At 35.8% G+C, this 15257-nt stretch overlaps 1 protein-coding gene across 4 annotated transcripts in view; it reads left to right on the top strand.

Moving 5' to 3' along the window:
* Positions 1-15257, top strand: part of POF1B (POF1B actin binding protein) — a 75658-nt gene that overhangs the window by 14145 nt on the left and 46256 nt on the right. For all 4 annotated transcript variants that reach the window (XM_008526814.2, XM_070603978.1, XM_008526812.2 and 1 more), the window contains exons 3-5: positions 4954-5028; positions 7346-7426; positions 15139-15240. In XM_008526814.2, coding sequence (XP_008525036.1) covers positions 4954-5028; positions 7346-7426; positions 15139-15240 — 258 coding nt within the window. The remainder of the gene's footprint in view (positions 1-4953; positions 5029-7345; positions 7427-15138; positions 15241-15257) is intronic.

Below are 15257 nucleotides of genomic sequence, written 5' to 3'. Positions count from 1 at the left end.
TATTTTAACAAAGAGTTCTAAATAAAATAGAGTTTTGTGACAACTGAATTCTCCCTAGGGCAACTAGGGTTTCCCAGTTCTGATTTAAGGCGTACTAAGGGGTATGGACAATTATCTCAAGTGATGTAGTGAAATTATCCCCCAAAGCAGACTGATTTTAATCTACTCTGATCTTAAAATTGGTAATACCATAGGTACTTTACAAAAGGAGGAGGAGGGGGAGAAGGAGGAAGAAGGCTACTACAAATTTCCCAAAGCTGGAAATCATTACTTTAGGCAGTGGGAGAAAAATAGGCCTGGATTTTATACTAAGTATGAGCCCATCTAATTATAAAGAAAATTATTTTCACCAGAACTCTACCTAAAGAAAGTTGCCAACAAGGCAATATTTGTGTATTTAGCAAATTTGAGCCACAGGAATAAACGGCCCAATACTATGCTGAATATTTCGTCAGAAAAAGTAGGGCCTTCCAGCAAAATTGAAGGGTGCAGATGATATGAGTATTAAACAAAAATTCAATGATTTTCAAGGTTAGAGGCCTGTGAGTGCACTCTGTAAATATATCATGCAGTCTACTAAAAAATCCCTATTAAATTTGTAGAAGTTTAAATTATTTAATCAAGCCGATTCTCTCACACAGTAACTTTTGGGTGGACCTCTTGTTTCAAGCGCCCAAAAGTTGCCTTTGACAGTAAATAATTTAAAAAAGACAAATATCTAGCCTCCTATTACAAGCACTAGTCAATCTAACAGTAGAATTATGTTCTACAACTTGAAAAACAGAAACTATAATGAGGCAAACTATAGATATGGCAAATTATAGTGATTAAGAGCATGAGTTCTGGAGCCATGCTACTTGAGTTGGCATTCCAACACCTTAGTATTAGCTGTGTGATCTTCAGCTAGTTTCTGAACTATCTTTGTCTAACTTTACTCATATGTAAAATGGGGTATAACAGTAACTTATTTGTGTGGTTGTTTTGAGTGTTAAATAAGATAATCTGTGTAACATATTGGCATAGAAAGATCTTAATAGGTATTAATTGCCATCATCATCAAAGGAAAACAAGACTGGCAAGTTTAAAGGATTTGAAATTGTTTGTATGGAAAAATAAGTTGGGGATGATCTCTTATATTGACAGAATGTCAGAAATAGAAAGGTGCTTAAAGATCCTCTAATCCACACTCACCCACACCCACATCCCGTTTATCACACAAGGAAATCGAAGCTCAGGGAGATGACGTGAGTTGTTCAATATCAACATAGCTGGCTGGTAGTACAACTAGAAGTAAAACCCAGGGCTCCTGAGTTCAAGTCCAGAAGTCTTTCCACTATATTATGGTAGTCATCACCATCCCTTCCCCAGCCTTTAATTATTTTGTTATAAGGAATGTGGGGCTGTGGCACAGAGGGCATAAGCTCAGAATATTTAACTATTGATTAAATTTAGTGATTTCAACATGAAGGATTTAAGTAAGCTATATACAGATGAGTGATACTGAAAATAAACACTGATATAAGTTATCAAGAGGGAAATTTAGACTCCTATTCCCAGGATGCCTTTAAAACCAAGACATCTTCATTCATTGATTCATTCACAAACATTTTTGATCACTTCTTATGGAATAGGCAATGGCTATTTATGGCATGACTTGCTGCAATCCTGCCTAGAGCTAGCTGCCACGGAACGTACCTTTCATCATCAAGATAATGTTCATTTTGGACGTTTACTCAAACTACCTTACCTAATTCTGTAGACTTCCAGGGAAAAGGGACTTTCTTTAGCAAGTCTTTCTGAAATTAATAAACCTTATATTCAGATAGGTCTTTTCCACCTTATGATCAGCCTAATACTGCTACAATTTAAATTCATGCTGGTCAACACCATACGCCTGTTGGCTGAAGAAAAATCACTACAATTTAAACAGCAGATATTTATTTGGGCAATCGGAATTGCAATTTGGGAAACACAGATTCAGACAGAAAACCAAAATGTGCTCCAAGGAAGACAAAGAAGGCAAGGGTTTATAAAGGTAAAAAGAGATAAATTAGGGGCCAGCCCGATGGCGTAGTGGTTAAGTTCACGCACTCTGCTTCAGTGGCTCAGGGTTCACAGGTTCAGATCCCAGGCATGGACCTACACACTGCTTATCAAGCGATGCCGTGGTGGCATCCCACATACAAACAGAGGAAGATTGGCACAGCTATTAGCTCCGTGACAATCTTCCTCATGCAAAAGGAAGAGGATTGGCAACAGATGTTAGCTCAGGACCAGTCTTCCTCACCAAAAAGAAAAGAGAGAGATAAATTACACAGGTTGTTTTGCAAGATTTGTGACTGGTGCTGGCAACAACTGTTACTTCTTGGCTACACGTGTTTGGTTGCTAAGGCCATCTCTAAGGCAAAAAGTTCTAATCTATGGGAGTAAGCATATTTCTTGAAAGAAGGTCAAGATGACAACAGTGAAGCACAGTTCAAAAGTTACATTTCATCTGAGTAGAGAAGTGATATACGTGCATAAACCCCATTTCCTTAATGGCTTCCCAGCTCCATTTTAGAAGCCTCGACATATGCCACTCCATTTAGTTATTGCTGTCCACATGTCTTAATCTCTTTGACTCATATTAAGCTACCATCTTAATATTTTATTTTTGAAGCTATTTCATTTGTCCTCTGTTTTCATGAAGGTTGGATGGTAAAAGCCACATTTTCCTAGATAATTCTAATAATGAAGGCTCAAAACACTTAAGTAAATTATAATCTATGGAATCAATGTACCAGCCTTCCAAATATAAGAAGATTGAATAATTTATTCATTTTAGGACTAGACTAGTCTGTGTGCAAATACACTAATTTGCCTTTTAAATATCTACTATCTTAGCACCTGAATAAAGTAACCCTGACTATACTACTATAAATAAATGTCTTAAGGGTATGATATATATATATATGTGTATGTGTATGTGTGTGCATGCGTGCACGTGTGTGTGTATGTGTGTATGTATTTCTACTTGGGTTAATATCTGCAAATTTATAAAACTTCTCAGTACACTCTTTTATCTTAAAAGCTAGCCCACTTGACTGGTAAGTTTCATTCTGTTTAATTTGCTGATGTCATCAGATTTGGATTGGTTCAAGCGAGAGGGAAAGAACTACCATTTATAGAACACCTACCAGGTGCCAGGCAGTGTACACAGAGTGACCTCTCAAAATGATTCTAGTATTACTAGCCTCAGCCTAAAAAGGCTAAAACATGCAGAAAAGCATTCTTTAGATGTGGGCACCTTTACACACTGCTGGTGGATGTGTAATTGGCATAGCCATTTGGGAAATCAATTGGGGAGTATCTGTTAAAATGAATAATGTACATACTCTGTGTCCCGGCAATACCACTCCTTTGTGGGATCTTAGAGAAATACTCATGTTTCACAAGGATGCTTATCGCAGCATAGTGAAAACCTGGAAACAATTTAAACATTGACTAGTAGAGAAATAGATAAGCTATCAAACAAATATTATGGAACACTATATATTAATTTAAAATAATGAACTGAGACATATCTATAATAAAAGATATTGTTTGGTTTACATTGCAGAATAATAAAAGCAATAAATATTATTGCTTATACATATATCTTTATGTAAAATACAATTGACAATAATGGTTACTGCTGGGTAAGGGATCTGGATGGAGGGAGGATAGTTAAGGGAAGATCTTTAACTTTCTCTGTTTAAATTTTTATATTAAGATGTATTCATGTACTATTGCATAACTAAAAAGCATCCTTTTTTTTCTTGTCTCTCTAAACCCACTCCTGTTGGATCTGTGGGCCAAATCTACCTGCAGTGGGTTGTATTTATAATCATCTTCCTAAACTGAAGAACATGTACCTGTTGGATCTGCAATTTTTAATTCTCTGCACTTGTCTGAGCAATTCTCCTGAGCTACCAGCAGGAAATCTGGGAACATATTCAAAGGCTGCCTTGAAACATTAAGCTTGAAGTATTGCTGCTGATGTAATGGGGAGAGGGGATGAAAATGTTACAAGTTGAACCAAAAAGAAAACCACAGCACAGAACATTTGGCAGTTTGAGTAAACCCGTAGTCCTGTTTTAAGAATAGCACATTACACCTACATTATAGCTATACTTTCGTATGAGTCTGTCAGTGTTTCCTTTGGAAGTCCATGATTCTGATTTTTAATAGCGTCCTTGCTCTAAATAAAAAAATATTTTTATCATTGTGGGAACATATCCTGGAGTTGTGTCAATTGGTTGTAAATTATAGTAACGTATGAAGAGATTGGGTAATGCTATCAACTCTTTGCACACTAATAAAACTATGCAGTTTTGCTGATTTGGGAAAAAATGTAAAGAATGCCAACATAATCAATAGAGTGATCATTTTATCTAGTCACTATTAAAAATCATACTCTCACATTTATAGATCATTTTTTTAACATCAGAACCTACACTTTGAAATTAAACTAGAAGCAGATAACACAATTAAGAGTCAGAAGGGCAGTAGTCTTAGCTGAGTTTTCAAAGGTGCTTCCCTGTAGTATTGGTTTGAGAATTTTTACATTTAATGTTTTTGTTTGCTAAATTTTGCATCTTGTTAATTGCAGCCATATAATAACATTGGAGTGTATATGAGCAGAGTTCTCAAAAAAGAAAAAGGAATGCAATCTAAAAGTACAAGAAGAATGTATTGTAATGAAAGCATTCTAGAAATTATTTTATCATTAGGCTACTTGCAAAGCTGACAAAGGAATTCAGTAATGTGCTTTTAGGAAAGATGGACATCATTTAAGAAAGCACTAAATAATGTTCTTATTTCTGACAAATTGGGTTATTATAAAAATAAGGAAATAAAACCTCAAGAATGTAAGACATTCAAATGACACTGTTCAGGAACAATTTCTGAACCCCCTTTTGTTTCTCTCAACAGGAACTCCATTCTCCAACTCTGAAAATATCCACTTGTGCCCCAAGCACTCTGCAAATAACCCAAAACACGGAACAGGTAAAAGAAATTACAGATTAGTCTAGATTCTTTTCCTTTTAAGTAAGTCTTGCTCATATGTTTAAGCAATCTGTAGGCCCTCATAAGGCTTTATACATTCACAGAATGTCAGGAACATAAAAATGGAAAGGGGATTCTCACATATGAAAATCAGTCCAGCCCATTAAAGGAATGTGAAACAAGCGCTGAAACAAGTGCTGTGAACTGAGGTTTTTCAGTTTCAGTGTCTGTTCAGTCTGATTGCTTTTAGTTTGAGTGCAGTTTATTTTTAGCCAAGGATCTCCTATGATTATGTATATTTTAAGGGTCCTTGATTTGAGCACAAATAAAGTGCCTAGGTCTTGGATTGATTGAGGATCTGACTTCGTGAGTGACAGCACTGTAAGATTACATTCAGAGAGAATAACTTAGAGAATCAGATTTAGCCCTTCTCAAAGGTACATGATTTGAAAGACACACGGGCCTAATTCCCTTAGCCTTTATGACCTAATAATACTACTTTTAGGATTATTCTTGAATCCAGACATTATATCTCCAAAAGGTAGCTATAATAATAATGTAATACCATATTATCAAATGTGTTTAATGAGCTAGTCACCATATATCTAAAAGTAAATTCTAAGAAAATAAAACATAAAACATCCTAAGTTTGTTACTACATAGGAGAAGAGTATAAAAGATATGCGATTTGGAGGATAGGAGAGAGAAACATGATGTTCTAAGAAAACAGGCCTGCCCAGATGAGGTGCCAGGATGTGAATTTGGACAGTAAGGTGACAAACGGACCAAAACTGGCCTCTAGACCTTGGGCACAATAAGGAAATGGTGATATTATGCAGAACAAATAAGATTATCAAAGAAAAGTTTGCCTACCACTTCCTAATTTGGCCTAGCCTAGAGCTAGGTCAATTAGAGTCATGCGTTTATTCAGCAAGGATTTGCTGAGTGCCCAGTATGTACCAAACATTGCACAGAGATAAATTAGACCCAATCACTATTCTCAAAGGGCTCACAGACTAGCATGGGTCAGTCACATACATAACAAAACAGCACAGCGGGATGAAGGCTACAGTTGAGTTAGAAATGGAGCCCTACAAGACCACCAAGATAGGATTACCTCAGAAAATTAAGTCCACTTAAATCACAGAGCTGTTCATCAGACTCAAATCCGATCAAAAAATTGCATTAACTGTTATTTTTTATAATGAAGGGCTTTAAAATTGAGTTTATTGTGTGCTTTATTTCTGATAATAAAATTGTGTTTATTGTAGATAATTTTGGAACTATAAAAGGATTAAAGAAGAAAAAATAAAAATCACTCATGATCCCCTCCCCTACCCAAACATGCTACTCTTGGCATTCTGTTGTGTTTTCTTCCATTCAAATAAAAAATTGAGATCATACCATATATGCAGCTTTATACCTTCATTTCTCACTTAACCTTATATAATATTGTGAGATTTTTTTCATGTAAATTTGTATTACTCAAGATTATTATTTTAATGGCCGCATATTTCAGCCTATGGACGATTTTTCAATCTTTCCCTTCCCCATAGGAAAGTGCTCCTCCTACTGGACCCTCATTGGCATCATTATTTTAAAATTTTTTCCAGTTAAAATATGGTATTCGTTTGTTATGTTTATTTGATTCCTAGTTTGGTTGAATACTTTTTGTTGTTTATTAACCATTTGCTTTTCTTCTTTTATAAACGTTCGTGGTCTTTGCTCGTTTTTCTATTAGTATGAAAACATTTCTCCTATTGAGGTATAAAAACTCTCTTTATATTAATGCTATCTACTCTTTTTCCATCAAAAGTTTATAAATGACTTTTCTCTAGTGTTTTGTCTCCCTTTTAATATTCTTTACGGCCCTCCCCCCACCACACTGAACATTTAGTTTAAGTATACACACGCTCACAGATATTTTTCTCTTTGCATCTCCTTCCAGTTTTTAAAATATAGGATGTCCTTTTCAAACAGAAAAGCTAATAAAAAAATATTAAGCTATATTTTCTTCTAATCATTTAGGGGCATTTACAGTGAAACAAATGTTTTGAAACTCTCATCAAATGTTGTTTGGAATGTGATGAATTACCATGAAATGAGTATAATAGAAATACCTAGCACAATGCTGAGCACACAAACACATGCTTTCACATATGTTTTTGAGACTGAAATTAACTAGAATATAAGTTCATACGTCATCATTTATGCAAATGACTTTAAAAATTTTACTCTGAAAATTGCTCCCTGTTATCATGGCTCCAAGGTCACTAAATGACTATGATTATATGCAGCATTTATCTTTTCTTCACAGGAACTCCATTCTCCCACAGTGAAAGTCACTACATATCCACAGACCACTATTAGGAGATACATAGTACAAAATCCTGAACAGGTAAGCTCTGTCACGCGAACTCTTGTCCCAACCTGCAGTTGTTTAGAAACTGATAGATTAAACAAGAAGGATGACTCAGTTACCAGATCCCTAAAATCAGATTGTTGGACTTTCTTCCAGCCACAAAGTTAATTTCTAATCATTAACATAAAGAAGTCATGTTTAATTCCAGACAACAATGTACCCATACATTCTGACTCAGAGATGCAATAGTTCCAAGCAGCATGGAAATTCCTGGGTTATAAAGTTTTTCTACTTCTATAGCCCCATCCTTGTGCTACAAAGGATTTTTGTGCACTTTGAACCAAAGAAAAAGGCGACAAAGTTCTTTCACAGGGTTCATATAAAAAGTATCAGCTGTTCCATCAGGGATTGGAGTCTTTAGTCTATTTAGATTTGCCATTGAGGTATGGGCTAGGAAAAAGAAAACCCAAAGTTAAAAGTTCAAAAGTGTCTCCATGCCTTTGTTGCCTAGCAAGGTGTATAAATCTTTGTGCCTAGCAATGGGCTCTTTTGAAAATTACATAACCTTATATTTTACAAAGTAGGATATTATTCCTTGCCTTATTTTGAGAAGAAAATTAAGAAAGATTTTTCTCACAATAGTAAGCCTTCCTCAACACACATGCATGTGCACACACCCACAGAGCCCTTCTTTAACTGCAACAGGAGGTTCTTCTACGAGGTTATAAGGACAAAAGTTTCACAAATAGAAACAGTGTGCCTCAGATAATAATACAGCAATTCGTTGCTTTGTTCTTTATTTTATTTCTCCACTATTGCGGGAAACAATCTTCCCCTCTCTCACAAAATAAAATTGATTATTTGCTTCAGGTGTGGAAAGCAAATGGTTAAATCAGGGCAGCACACTTGGTGTTATTTTAGGTGGATGAGGAGGATGTACTTTTCTTCTGCTTGTATCTATCTCTCCTCTTGCTTCTTTCTTTATTTTAAAATCATTTTTCTCAAGTGTCTTTAGCTAAGGAGGCTGTTAGTTGTGCATGTGTGCTTCTGTGAACCTATGAGCATGCAAGCTCTGTGTTGAAGGGGGTGATTTAGACATTTGCTTGAGTTTTCATATAGCTATGTATATGTGTATTTAATATCAAAAGTGAATGTGATTACAGTAAAGCAGCTGCTTGCTCCTTCTTTTACAGAATCATCTGTTTAAGCAACAAATCTGAAAAGTGTGTGGGGGTGAGAGGGACATAACGAGGGCCCAGGAGATGAGAGTGTGCCTCTTTCTATAACTTGGCTGATCACTTTATGCTTTCCCCTCTTTCCTCCCTCTTTTCCTTTCTTTCACACAGAAACTGGGGGATATGCATACTTGGATTCATATCACCCTTGATATCCTTGGCTTTCAAAGAATTAGTTCTAGATAGCACTTTTCTTTTTCATGATGTGAGAATTACTATGTTTGTCTAAGATATATCCACAAAGAAATTTTAAGTATCAAATCATTCGGATTCCAAACCACTTTGCCAGCGATTCTTATGTGACTTCGGATGAATTCTTACTCTTTAGTTAAAGGGGAAAAGGAAGAATTAATATTTATTGGGTATACACTCCATGCTAGGCAAGTTACACATTTTATTTCATTTAATCCTGAGAGGTGAGAGAAAACGGAAGCACGGAGAAGTTCAAGTCATTTATCAATGAATATTTATTGATTGCCTACTGTGTGCCAAAAATTGCCCCAAGAACTGGGGATAGAGGAGTGAACTCAACAATGTCCTAACTTCCTTTAAACTTAAGTTCTTAACTGGCCCCAAACCATTCAGTTACAGCAGAGCAGAGTTGGGACTGAAATGGGACAATGCAGATGTGGAAGAGAAACATTTACAAATTACGGACAATTGATGATGTACGTGGATTAGGAGCCAGAGACTCACTTACATACCACCTTCCCCTTCATCCTCCCCAGCCACAGTATAATTACAAAGGCAGAGAAATTAGAAGTATGTATGCAAGTACATAACATACTTGTAACACTGAACCTGCCCCTGTAAAGGCTTATTGTTATGGCTGTGTTCAACTACAAAGAAGCAAACGGTTTCTCAGGGAGAAGACTCAGCAGAGAGTTAAAGAAAAATGATCACTTTAACGCTTTTAACTCTTTTGATTATTGAGGAATAAAATAAATTTCAATCCCCATGCTTTGCAAACAAAAATAATCTGACTAGTTTTGCAGAGCAGCTTGAAAATCCTGTCTAGATATATTCCCTATTTTATTTATCTAAGTATATGCCTTTTTGTTTGCTCTTTTAAATTCCCCCAGGAGAAGATTCTGGCTTAATTACAATATTTATAATAAGCTGAGCTTCCTAAATGGCAACTTTACCCTCTTTCACCTCCCAGCTTGTCTAATCTTTACTTCTCCTCCCTGTAATTAAACTGATCTCAATCTACTTCTCTCATTATAATTTCCTTAAACCTCTGTTCAGCCTTTTTATTTTTGGCTGCTCCTAATCTTCCTTATTCTCCATTTATTGTCATTTTAGTCAAAAGATTTATGCGTTCTGGTATATAACTTGACCCAGAAATGAAGGAAATATTTTTGTTCCATCAGTATATAGAATCCAATTGATATTAATCAGTTTCATTAATTTTCCAGTTGTGGAGCTCCTGCTGTGGGGAGGGCACTGTACAGTCTTCAAATAGAAAAAAAAAAAAGGAAATAAGACATAATTCCTGAACCAATGGAGCTTCTAGTTCCTCTCAGGAAGAGAAAAAAAGATGTCCACAAGTAGCTGCATAAGATACACGTGGGGTGTATGATAGCCGCTATGAGAGAAATACAGATGAAGTCTTATTGAAGTTCAGAGTTTGGAGATAATACGTTCGTTTGGGGGAATCAGAGAAGGACTTATTGTGATATTTAAGGCATTATTACAATTAACATTGTTATTAGTATCATGTTACTAATGAAGAAACTAAAGCTTAAATAAGTATGACTTGCTCAAGTCTTCTGACTCCAAATCCATCACTCTACCTTTTCTGACAGTTATTCTTGGAGTAGTTTTGACAAGATTTGAAAACTTATATTGCACATGGGGTTAAAAGAAGAAGAAAAGTCAAATATGACCCTAAGCTTTCAGTGTGAGATACTGAGAGTATCGCAGCCCAGTTAAAAGGATTAAGAAGTGAGGGGGAGGAGAAGCTGATTTGGGAAATGGGGAGATTATGAGATCTGTTTGAACCAGCAGCCTCTGAGGTTCATGGAAGGGAAGACGCCCAACAGGCAGTTAAAAATGACTCGGAGAAAGGTCACATTTGAGATAGAAACATGGGAGTTATTCCTCTTAAAGTTATCATTGTAGTTGTGGGAATGAGTGAGATCACTGAGGGGTAATGGAGAGGACTGGGGTCAGAACCTTGAGAAATGCCTACTTTAAGGAAACAGAAGGAAAGAGCCATTTTCACAGGCAGAGGAGTTGTCACAGAGATTTGTGAACACAGAGTAACTGATGCAAATAGAGAACGGGGCTGGTCAACGGTCTCAAATGACCAAAAGGCCAAGAAGGATAAGGTTTGAGAATAGAGTTTGACCATGAAGAAAGCAATGGTGATAATCAGAGAGAGCAGTTTTGGTATACTTGTGGAGGCAATATCTAGATGCAAAAGGTTAATGGGTGATTAACCTTCTTGAATAGATCAAGAAGTGGAGGGAATAAGTATTACTCTTTGAAAAAGGATATTGGTCAAAGGAAGGAGAGATGGGATGGTAGCTAAAGGATAAAACAGGATCTTGGAGATCTGAGAGGTTTGTAGACAGAGGGAAAGAACTAGTAATAAGGAAAACTAAAGATGCAACCGAGAAAGGGACAAATGGGATAAGACTCTGGAAGAGACAAGACAAGATAGGATTCCAAGTATAGACAGAGAAATGACGTCAAGAAAAAAAAGAGTACGTCTTTCCCTGTAATAAGATGGAAGGAGCAGAAACTGAGAGATTTTTGAGGTGGGGAGGAAAATGGAGGAATCTCACTGGATAGATTATCTTGGTTTTCTCAATAAGTAGGAGAATGGCGGAGCACGAGCACAGGGGATTGAGGAAAATGAAAAGATTTGTAACCACAGTTATAGAGAATTTGATGAATACAAGTATGACCGTGAAGGTTGGAAGGCCTCTTAAAATCGGATAACTTGAATTTGCACTAAGCCAAACCAGCAAATCTTTTTTTTTTTTTTTTAATTTCTCCAGCAAGGTTTCATGGCCTGGGAACAGTAAAGTAGATGTTGAGGACTATGTACTTTGTTAGTTGTGAGAACTACTGCCAGAGGCTCTAAAAGTAACAATTAAAATTATAAGATCAGCCATCTTTGAAAACACCTGTTAATTTTTAGGGTGGATCTGGAACCAATTCAAATGTACAGATAGAAAAAAATAAGCTGCTAAAATAGTAAAACTGTCTAGCAGCTCATTTATGAGAAATCTGAGTTCTGATTAAATTTATTATGTTGACATATTACTTGTTTTACTCAGAACGATTTATTCATGGTAATATTTGGTTTTACTTTCTTGTAGATTTTGGAAAAATAATAGTCCCCTAAATTTGGACTTTCTTTTTTTCAGTAAGTCATTTAAAATAATAAGTGTGACACACATTTTAGAGAGAATCAACACTGTTAGCATCTAAGTGATTTTTCTTCTTCAAGTTTAGCATTTATAGTGAAGTTTAGTTCACCGAGAAGAAAACTTGATGCTTTTGCTAAATTTGTTTTACCCTCTTAGAAGATGCTTATATCCTTAAGATAAAGGTTCATGTCATCTCTTCTCATTCAATCATCTGTTCATTCACTATGGGGTATTCAAGATGGATAAAGTCCCTGCCCTCAATAAGCCTACTTTTATGTATTTTTAAATTTGATATCCTAGAAAATATCTAACAAGATTCTCATAAATTATTTTAAAGGCATTATGGATTTTAAATATTATATCACTATATTATTAAAAACCAATGTCATTTTAACATTAAAATTACAGATTAAAAGTACTTTAAAATACATTATTTTGCATGATATAAAGTACCCAGCATTACTATTCCTGTGATAAGGAAACCGAGCCTCAGAGAAGGTAAATGACTTGCCTAAGTTCCCACAGCAAGTAGGTGATAGAGGCAGAACTGAATACGGGTTTTATGACTCCTGAATTTTTTTCCATTGCACTTTCTTCAACTAATTTTAGTAGTCAAATCCAATGGATTTGTTGTAGTCTAAATCCAGTCCAGTTCGTAATTCTCACCGATTGACCTCTCTGAAGCATTTACACCTTCACTCACCTTCCTACTGCCTCTTGAAATGTTCTCTTAATTTAGTGAAGTTTTTCTCTTCTGATTCTCATACATGTAAAGGCTTGTCTAGTTCTGTCTTTGATCTTCACTTGCCTTTTCAGCAATTGTGTGATTTTAACTAGAACTTCTAAGCATAGGATTCTGAAATCTAGAACTGTAGCTATGAAATCCCCACTCAGTTCCAGACATGTGTTTTCAACTGTGTGCTCGACATTTACACCTGAATGCCCACCTGTACATTTTTTGTAAAAGAGTCTCTTTGCTAGTTTTTTGCAGGAATTTAATACATGTTTAAGGGATTACTATGCACGATATACTTTGCTAAGTGTTATGAGGAATAAAAACATAAATCAGACCTAGATTTTTACCAGGAGCACATAAAACTCAACATGTCTCAACTTTTTCTTTTTTGTTTTTGGCACCATTGGCCAGATAGTAGATTTCTCAGGTTCAATATCTCAGTCATCTTTGAAAAGTACTGTCCTTGATGATTTAGGATAATCTCATAACTGGCCTCCTCGCCTGTACTCTTCCCATTCTCCAATTAATCTTCCTGAAGTAGACTTATGTTCACCTCATATCTGTTTAAAAGCATTCAAAGGCTTCTTACTGCTTGCCGAACCAAGCTCCATCTGCCAAGTGTGTCCCCTACATATAACTTACACTTTTCCAACCTCGGTGTCTTGACTAATTTTGTTTCCTTCACTTGGAATACCATTTCCTTCCCTCTCCTCATATCCGAAGCCCACCTTAACCTTCTGTCAAGTGCCACCTGACCCAAGTAAACTACCTGAGCACTGCCAGATGGAACTCAGGTTTTCTCTCTTTTGAATTCCATATCATAAATTATTTCTCTGTACGTCTTAAGGGTATTTACCTCTTTCTACCTCGTATTATAGATGTTTGTGTTCATATATCATCTAGATCAGGGACTAGCAACATTTTTCTGTAAAGGGCCATATGGTAAATATTTTAGTCTTTGCTGGCCACATAGGGTCTTGGTCTTCTCTCTCTTTACTTACAGTCCTTTAAAACTCTAAATACTATTCTTAGCTTGAAGACATTATAAAAACAGGCTGCTGGCTATAGGTTGATGAACCCTGATCAATATTCGATAGTCCTGGTAATAATCTGATTCATGCCCTATAACCCTTAACAAAGTATATTGTGCATAGTAATCACTTAAACATGTGTTACATGATTGCAAATAACTACCAAAGAGGCTTTTTTACAAAATTAAACACAAAATAGCTTCTAGGGAAATCTTTCTAAATATATCTATCTTTAGATTTAATAATTCACCAGCTAGTCAACTTTAATCACTTAAATGTTTGTTTTACCAAAGTATCCCAGGAACATGTAGTTAAAGCACCCTTTCTTCAAACTTGAATGAAAGAAGTGCATAGCTGTGAGTTCAAGAGTGTCTTGCCTTTTCAACAGCCAGCGTTTTAGTCCACTTGTTCTAAGAGATTTTACAATAGCAGACTACAAAAATGCAAGCACATTTTGTTGACTTTGAAATGGTCCTAAATACATTATCTGGTAACAGGCTTCGTCAATCCCCTTCTATACTGTTCCCTTGTATTACAAAAATAAATGAATGCAATTTTCGGTTTATAGCAAAACATCCCCAATTCTCCCCATACATAAGTAAAGACTCATATGAAAACCAAAAGAGGGGAAATAAATATAGTACACATTACATTTATTTTAGACTCCTGGTCTGATTCTTAAAAGCTCTTCCTTGGTTTCTTTCAGATCTTGGACTTGTCACCAGCCCTTATTTCATTGGCTGACATCTTCTAAGCACTTGGATAACCCTGTATCAATTTCGTTTATTATATGGAGATACAGTGGCTCCTACAGGCTCAACTCTGTTCTCAATATTCAAAACATATGTTTGTACTGAGAGACTTACCTTTGATTATAGTCACAAGTAAAAATTTTATACTTCAAGGGCACCCAAATTGAGTTTCAGGAAAAAAACTCTTTATGGCTCAGTGGTGCTGAATTATGTTTATTTTGCATTTCATGGATAATGCTTTTACATAGACAGAAACCTGCCAGTGAACCCAATTTAGATGAGGTTGACCTCATGCCTGTCTGCCTCAAAGGAAATTCATTATATCTTGCCTTAGGAACAGAAAAAATATATATATCTTTCCCACTCTTCCAGTTTCCCCAAAACACTGTGTTAGGCCTAGGAAAATGTAGTAGCTGAGATCCAGATTGTTGTTTGAGAAACTGGACTATCTTTATTACTATTTCCTTACATCTCTCACAACCTTATTGGGATATCATTCCACTCTCCTCCTAATGTCTGCCACTACCTCAGAGTTCATTAGAGACTGGGTATTTGCTTAAATTAAGAAAGGTACCTTTCAAATCAAAACACTGTCTTTACTGTCTTTATAGGAACCACTGTCTCCATTCTTAAGAGGAGGCCATTTCTTCCCAGGAAACAATGTTATTTATGAAAAAACAATAAGAAAAGTGGAGAAGCTAAATACGAATCAGGTATGTAAAATTAGTTT

The sequence above is a fragment of the Equus przewalskii genome, chromosome X (genome assembly GCF_037783145.1).
Source record: "Equus przewalskii isolate Varuska chromosome X, EquPr2, whole genome shotgun sequence".
Classification (NCBI taxonomy): Eukaryota; Metazoa; Chordata; class Mammalia; order Perissodactyla; family Equidae; genus Equus; species Equus przewalskii.
This window is presented reverse-complemented; position numbering and strand designations above follow the sequence as displayed.